The sequence below is a fragment of the Nilaparvata lugens genome, chromosome 10 (assembly GCF_014356525.2).
Source record: "Nilaparvata lugens isolate BPH chromosome 10, ASM1435652v1, whole genome shotgun sequence".
Lineage (NCBI taxonomy): Eukaryota > Metazoa > Arthropoda > Insecta > Hemiptera > Delphacidae > Nilaparvata > Nilaparvata lugens.
Genome location: NC_052513.1, coordinates 7,346,860 through 7,355,538, shown reverse-complemented (window position 1 = coordinate 7,355,538; position 8,679 = coordinate 7,346,860). Strand labels below are relative to the sequence as shown.

Genomic DNA, 8,679 nt, shown 5'->3' with positions numbered 1-8,679 from the left:
TGGCTAGACATGACTTCTCAGTTAAGATTTGAATGGATCTAAAAAAACACACAAATTATTTCAGCAAAATTGGAATCAATAAATTAATTTCCAATTCACAACAAATAAGCCTGAAGAGTTAGCCGAATAACAATAAAGCCCGCGGCTGTACGGCATTCCATAGCTTCAATTGCGTCTGAATGTAAGACGGTAAATGAATTGGAATATATACTGAAGAAAGAATAAACAAAGGGGGGAAGAGTGGGAAGGAAACGAAAGATAAACAGAGAATTAGAAAGAGAAAGAGACAGAGGTGGTGGTGAAATTGGTGCACATCACTTTCACATGATAGTTTATTAATAACAATTTGCCGATTTCCTACCGGTTGTAATAGATGATGCTCCAGTCAGTCAACTGTGGTCATGGAGGGCGAAATAGTGTTGGTTACAGGTGAGACGAGTCCTTTTATTACACTTTATTGCAAGCAAATTATTATAGTCAACTATATGAACAATATATTATTATAGTCTCTTAGTTTCATATAATGTCATGACATCATAATTTTATGCTAGGCGCTAGGCCATAATCATAATATGGTTTCTTTATTAGGTTTTCATATATGCTGTACCGGTATCGAGTATTCACTAATTTATTTATTGAATGTGATTTGATTTAAAATGTTTCTAGAACATTCTAAATCTATAGGCTACAGACTGTAGAAAATGATCAATCATTCACATTTATATGCATGCCGAAATATATTGCTTGACAAAATTTTCTATTATCTATTTGAAGAAATTTATCCAGTAATCAGTGATGTGATAATAAAAGTGATAAGCTCTGGAAAAATAAGAAGTAGCCTAATTGTTGATCAATAGGGATTGGTACTTCTTATTAAACGAAAATCGCAATTAAATGCTGTAAACCCCGAAGACTTCTGCTAGGTACTGCAAATATTGACATCAGGGTAGCTAGATGGAAATTCGATGAGCGCTACCATACAAAAATTTACAGCATTTAATTGGGCTTTTGGCAGAAATTCGTTGTTGGTTATCCATCTTGTTTTCACTATTATTATTACTAACGTATTTAATAAAACTTTTAAGTGAAAAAACACTCACATTTTTTGATGTGGCGACGTCCGTTTCGAGCTGGTATTGCACATTTTGCAATAGTGGACGTCGCCACATCAAAAAATGTGAGTGTTTTTTTCACTTAAAAGTTTTATTAAATACGTTAGTAATAATTTAATTGGGATTTTCGTTTAATAATAATTGTTCATTGATTAGCATTTGAAGAAATGCAACTTCCAATTTATTCCTTTCTGTATCAATTGGTATACTTATTTTAGCAGATATGAGACTTTTTTGTGAAAAACAACTCACTTGAAAAATGCATTACCAGCATTTTTTTCTTAAATCTCGGTTAGATTTGATGCAATTGTTTCACATTATTAATTTTCACTTTTCTCTATGTCATGCTTTTGTAACATTATTTTTCATATTTAATTATTTTTCGTTTTTGCTTAGGTGGAAGTGGCTTCCTAGGTCAGCATATAGTAAGGGAGCTCCAAGAATGTGATGACAATGTGAAGGAAATCAGAATATTGGATTTGAAGCCTTATCAGAATTTACTTGGTAAGATTTCTATTGAGAAATCTGAAAAAGACACTCTAAAAAATATTATGAGATAATCTACGGATTACAAAATTACCTAATTAATTAATAAATGCATAGCCCAAGCTATCTTGTGTTTGTGTTAATATTGTGGTACCGTACATAGTAATCAATATACCGTATTAAAGAGACTACTGTATATGCATGAAATACTATAATAATATTTTATCGTATTTCTCATGAGTTCTGAAATAATTCAAGTAATATTCCACTTTCCTTTTCATCCTAGAGGCTAGGAAATAAACTGTATTTGATGGACTAAACAAATAATATAATTATTGTAGTTCCTCATATTGCATAATCATGAAAAGGTAAATGTGGCCTGAAGGCATTTCTAGAACGTCACAAGCAAGCTTAATATTTGTAATAATAGCTTTAGCAAAGTGAAAAGACCTTCATAGCTCGTAAGGACAATAATAAATATAAATATTCTAGACTTGACAATAATTCACGATTATTTACTTCATAATTATCATATCATCAGATAATAAATCAGTTAATTACTTAGCAAGAGAGCAAATAATTATTATATCATCAGAAAATAAATCAGTTAATCACTTAGCAAGAGAGCAAATAATTTTCAAGTCTAGAATATTTATAAATTTATTATTGTCCTTGATTATTAAGATATTAAATTATAACAATACAAAGTGATCCTTTCATTATGAATAGGATGGCTTTAATTTATTTCTATCAATAGAAAATACAGAGCTGACTCGCCTTCAATATTTGCTGAAAGTAGGATAATCTAACATTTTTTCTATGTTATCTTTATTACTACAGGTCATGTTGAGAAGAAACCAGTGAAACGTTTTATTGGGGATGTGAAGCACAAGCATACATTGAAAGGTGCATTTGAAGGCGTAACATGCGTTTTCCACTGTGCTGCATTAGTTTCCTACGACTTCCCAGCAGATGAAGAAATTTTGGAGAGAAATAATGTACTAGGTGAGATGAAAATTTCAAATTAAAGCTCAGAATTGTTCTTATTCAAACTTTCAGTCAAATTTTTTGTTCTCTTAACAAATGTATACAATTACATAATACAGTACCTATTAACAAAAATAAAGTTATCAAGGTACCTACAAAAAAGCTTGAAGCTCATAATGTCTGATAGTGAGCTAGAATTAAGAAGAAAAAAATAGGTACTGATGTACAAAAAAAATAATTGTGACCTAAAAATAGAAAATCAGTAAGAATAAACTACAATGGTATTAATAAAATAATTTGAAAAAGAAAGAATAGAAAACAGTGCACTAGCACGAGCACAGTGACTACTACAAATCAAATAGTAAATTATATCAACAATGGAAAATAATAGTGGAAAAAATAATAGGTCAATTTTTTAAATACAAATAGATATTTTCTATTTGACGTTGAATATTTTAGAAGATTTTCACTTTTTAATTGAATTATTTCTGTGTTGCAAATGTTGACAGACTAAAAAACTATAAAGAATATTAGTCAATATTAGCGAGTTATTCAGCACGAGTGGCTAACTAGGTAATATCATTTATTTATTTATTAGAAGAATTTTAAATTTATATAGCCTACTGATATTATATTTAATTGTGTCATGATTATTGTGTGTGTGTTTGAAGGTACAAAGAATGTAATTGAGCAGTGCAAGGAAAATAATGTGCAGTACCTAATCTACACGAGCACAACAGAGGTGACTTTGAAACCGTATTTTCCAAAGTTGGGATTTTTCTCTGTGGTTGTGAATCAGACTGAGGCCAAGATTACTCCACCAACTGACCATTCACAGCTCGTCTTCCAAGGATACGCTGTGTCTAAGCTGAAAGCTGAACAACTAGTTTTATCGGCACACAATACTGAATTGAGTAATGGTATGTACTTTAGGCTGTGCAAAGGCTAAAAAAAAACTTTCTACTGGTGACATTTTTCAAAGTTTTTTGATTTGTTTACTATTAAGCTATCAAAAGAAAAAAGTTTTCTCAGGAAAAATTTTACTTTTTAGAAATCATTACTTTTTGAGATATGAGCGCATAAAATTTAAATTTTTGACAGGACATTTCAAATTCGGTAAGAAATAAATTCATGAAATTTTGTGGATAGATTTTTTTCATGGTATTGTTGATTGAATAAAACAAATTTGTTTTGAATATATCGATTTTTGAGAAAGTTAATCAATTCACCAAAAATAATTTCCAGTCGAGTTTTTCTTTGTTATGTTTGGTAAATTGAATAACTTTTTCAAAAATTGATATTTTCAGAAAATTTGTGTTTTATTGAATCAACAATACCATAAAGAATTTATCCTCAAAATTTTATGGATTTATTTCTCATCGAATTTAAAATGACCTGTGCCAAAAATTAAACTTCATGCGCTCATATCTCGACAAGTAACGATCGGAAAAAAAATTTTCCTGAGAAAACTTGAAATTTTGATAGCTTGATAGTATATAAACTTTGAAAAATGTTAACAGTAGGAAGTTTTTTTTAGCCATTGTAGCCTTTTAATATTGTTTACTTATCGATTTCTATTATCATTATTCGTAATTGCAACAAATTGTGAAATTTTGTTTGATTTGAAGTTTGCTCTTACTTATTGAATATGGAATACGAAATTGTCTGTGGAAGTATTGAAGTATTTATCAATAATTTACAATAAAGTAGAACATGAGATTGTAATGGTAGGTACTATCGTCTGTCACACATTTCATTCATTCCACAAAAATCTAAGTCAACTAATAAAGAACCTAAAATTAAAAAAAAAAATCCAAAATATTATTAAATGTGTATCCGAATTTAATTTAATTTTAATGCAAATTCTTATAGACATATTTAGAATTAGGATAAATATGATGTATCATGACTCAACTAAGGGATTAAAATTCTAGGTACAAAATTACAAACAATAGCTCTGAGACCAACTATGATGTATGGAGAGGAAGATCGTGGCGTGCTTCCATTCATAATGAGCGTTGCCAACTACTATAATGGTACTCTGCAGCAAATTGCTGGTTTTGGTGGCAAACATCAGATGACTTATGCTGGTAAGTAGTGGATTACTGCTTCAAATCTTAGAGGTCAGGATTTTTTTAAATCATTAATTTCTCTAGTAGAGTTGAAATATTCGAATTTCATATTTTAATAGCAAGAAAAACCATCAAATACCCTTTCTCTAGTAGAATTGAATTATTCGAATTTCATATTTTAATAGCAAGAAAAACCATCAAATACCCTTTCTCTAGTAGAATTGAATTATTCGAATTTCATATTTTAATAGCAAGAAAAACCATCAAATACCCTTTCTCTAGTAGAATTGAATTATTCGAATTTCATATTTTAATAGCAAGAAAATCCATCAAATACCCTTTCTCTAGTAGAATTGAATTATTCGAATTTCATATTTTAATAGCAAGAAAAACTATCAAGTTGCCTACCCTTTATTTCATTTCAACACTTAAATGAAATAGAAGGTACTTGATAGATTTTTATTGTGTGCTTAATAATCAGTAGCCCTAAAAAGAAGAGTGAATATTTCTAATAGCAAGTTTTGGAATAAAATACTGTAGCACTATCCTATCGACTTTCAATAACCTAAATCATCTTTCATACAAGTAGACTACAGGTGTAGCCTACCCTTTATCAATCCATCAGTCTTTATTAATTCATACATAGACTAAGCACATCATCAAAATGATAGGGAGAGAAAAATAATGGTAACCTTATGCCATTCCTCTCCCAAATTTAGATAAGGTTACACATAGTCCGAAATAGGTCAAGTCTTGTAGTTGTTCACTTCACAAAATTTTCAGTCCTTACTGTACTGTAATTATTTTCACAAAGTAGATTTTTAAATGTAGATGCTTATAAACTATAGAAGATATATTATTTTACATTATTATCACTAAAATAAGAAAAAATCACATATCAAAGAAATAATTTTGAAGGACCAAAAAACAAACTTGATTAAACATTAGTCTTAACTAATGTTTGTTTTATAAGAAATGTTTTGTCAACTATGATAATTTGCTAATATTTTATCCTTATGCCCAGGGGCTTTAAGACGTAATTCTAAGAAATATATTGAGGACTTTTCACATAAAGAATATCATGTTAACTGGTTAACTGGAGGAGTTCTACTTCTTAATCAAACATATTCGTGAGTCTACAGTAGGTATTTACACTGAAAACTGATGAATTTCTCACTAAAGATGTTGTTTTTATTGATGATCAGCCTATTCTACTAAGAAATATATAGGTATTGGTCCAGATGTGAATAAACAAATACCCCTACTACAACACAAATTAGTGTAAAGGCTTAATTATTTTCCATAATATGGTTTCTTCTGCTAGAGAAAATGAAGCAACAAACTGCAACAACTTTCATCTTAAGATGATTGATAGTGATCTTCTGACATAAACACACCGCTCACGATAAGAAGTCATTAATGAAAGTTGCAATCGACAATGAAATATATAGTACCGGGTGCCATACTGAATAACAACGCATCAGAATAAACAACCTCGTATTTCCCAAGATTAAACAATGTTGTGTCAAGTATATCCGCTCACCGGTACCTACCTGTCTAATCGTTCTGTTTGTTTTTACTAAAGTACATTACCTATGCTTATTGTTTCTGGATGTGATGGAGAACTGAACATATTCTATTATAGATTACAATATGCTTTTGACAATTATTTTCAGAAATTTGAACTTTTTTGACATTTAATCACTAAATGATGTGAAATGTATTAAATTATACCATTTTGAAATACCGGTAAACCGGGCTGACTTTGTCTCAATTTTGGGAAGTTGAGATTTTAAACCGCTTGCAATCAATACTTGAGTTGCAACAAATCTCTTGCAATAATTTTATTGAATTCTACAATGTTTGAAGAGTATTTTTCATTATAAAAAGTTGATATTTTTCTCCACTTTATCATTTTTTTTTTTTTGAAATTAAGAGACAATGTCAACCAGGGGTTGGGGTGACTTTGTTTCACTTTGAAAAATATATGGAAAAAGTTATTTTAACTATTGTTAACCTTAATAATGATTGTCATAAAAACAAATATTTATATGGGTTATACTTCTCAAGCATTTCTTCTCTTCCTCTCTAAACCTACTCAATCACTTTAAATTGCTAAAGCCCTTTCAACTTAATCATTGCTCAAACCTGTAACTTCAGTATGGAGTTATTTTCATTTATTCTATAACTTACCGTTACTGGAATGTAAGCAGAGAACTGAGTTTGACTAATAATAATAATTAATGTCTATTATTATCATTTTTTTCAAATTATTGAATTGTGTTAGTATTAGGTACTCTCAAATATTGTATTTGTTGTAATTTTTGTAGCAATTTAAAAGTATTTTTGTAAATTTTGTTGTATTTTGTGACGAACGTAATGCTTCTGATGACCTCAAGAGTGGCTACAATAGAAACTATTCTATTCTATCAATTTCAGGAAATGCTGCATTCGCTCACATTTGCGCAAGGAGGAGCCTGCAGAAGAATCCTCGAGACATTGGCGGTCTCCCAGTCTTCATAACCGACGACACACCCATCACCGACATAACCAAATTCGTGACCCGCGTTGCAAACGAACCCAACACAAAATTCTACAAAATGGCCAAGTGGTGCATACCTACCATCATCACGGTTTTTCTGGCGCTTCTACTTGATTTCCTCGTCAGAATCAGCTTTCCATACTTGATCAGCAAACGACTGCCAGTGTCTCCCAAAGCGGCTTTCAGTTACGTTGCATCGATACTGCACTACAGCCGGCTGAGAGCGTCTTTATATCTCAACTATTCACCCAAATACTCTACTGAAAGCAGCATGGAACAATCGAATAAATATTATACCAGTGAGAAGGTCCGGAAGCTTGTGGAGATGAACTCAAGAAAGAAAATTTTCGACATCAATGTAAAGAAAGCCGTCTAGAGAGTTGAGTAAGATTTAGAATAGTTGGGATTTTATGCTTCCAGAATTATTTACTCAAACATCAATATTGAACTGTGGAAGTTTTTACACAAAACAGTGAACAAGATTTTATTTGAGCATGAAGGAAATTACCGAAAAAATTTGTTTAATAATTTTACAGTAGGTAATTGTAAATGATCCAATAATTTTATCGCTTAGAAGGTATTTCAAGATAATATTAAAAATATTTTAGATGTCTACCAAAGTAGCTAATGATTTATTTTCCTTAATCTGATCATTCAATTACAGTTTAAGGGCCGGATTCCGAGCTCGGGATTTAGCTAAGTTCTAGACTTTAAACAGCTAGAGTCAGAAAATTGGCTTTCCGAAACGGGGCGTAGTCGTAAACACAAAATAAAATAAAGAGAAAATAGTGTAGAGTTTCAGCTATTTTGAACTATTTAGGAATGTATCATTTTGTCAAGGAAAAACGTTTCTAATTATAGAAATGATAAAATAATGATTATCATAAAATTACGACTACGCCCCGTTTCGGAAAGCCAATTTTCTGACTCCAGCTGTTTGAAGGCTAGAACTTAGCTAAATCCCGAGCTCGGAAACCGGCCCCAAGATGATGTATGAACCCTTTTTCCAAGCAAATAATATTAACAGAGAACCCTTTATGAGGCAAACGCACACATCAAAAGACGGTCAGATGCAGAGACATGGAAAAAATCCCTTCACAGGTGTTCGAATGATGTAACAAATCACACACACACGGCCGTCTATCTGCATATGTCTGCTCACGCCTGCATGCATAAGTCTGTTTTTTCCGTTTGTCTGCATGTTACTATGTGCAATGGACTTAGTTCAATATGAAAATAAAAGGTACTGTAACAATCTGCCTATTCGTAGAAAGTTATGAAGAAGCTACCTACACATTAGACAAGCATACCATAGTATAAACGACAGTAACTAAATAACTATAATTGGTTATATAGTTACTGTAGTATAAACCAATGTACGGTTTATACATTGGTATAAACTGTACAATTCGTTTACCTAAAATGTGGGCAGCTTTCCACTGCATTACAGGAGTACTACATTTTATGCACCTTTTCCTAT

At 31.0% G+C, this 8,679-nt stretch overlaps 1 protein-coding gene across 1 annotated transcript; it reads left to right on the top strand.

The window, feature by feature from the left end:
- Positions 1-286: 286 nt before the first annotated feature.
- Positions 287-7,807, top strand: LOC111044911 (3 beta-hydroxysteroid dehydrogenase type 7-like). Its single transcript, XM_022330175.2, has 6 exons — positions 287-429; positions 1,509-1,616; positions 2,439-2,603; positions 3,257-3,505; positions 4,520-4,675; positions 7,097-7,807. Exons 1-6 carry the CDS (start codon positions 402-404, stop codon positions 7,573-7,575), a joined length of 1,185 nt encoding a protein of 394 aa, XP_022185867.2. The 5' UTR covers positions 287-401; the 3' UTR covers positions 7,576-7,807.
- The last annotated feature ends 872 nt before the right edge of the window (positions 7,808-8,679 follow it).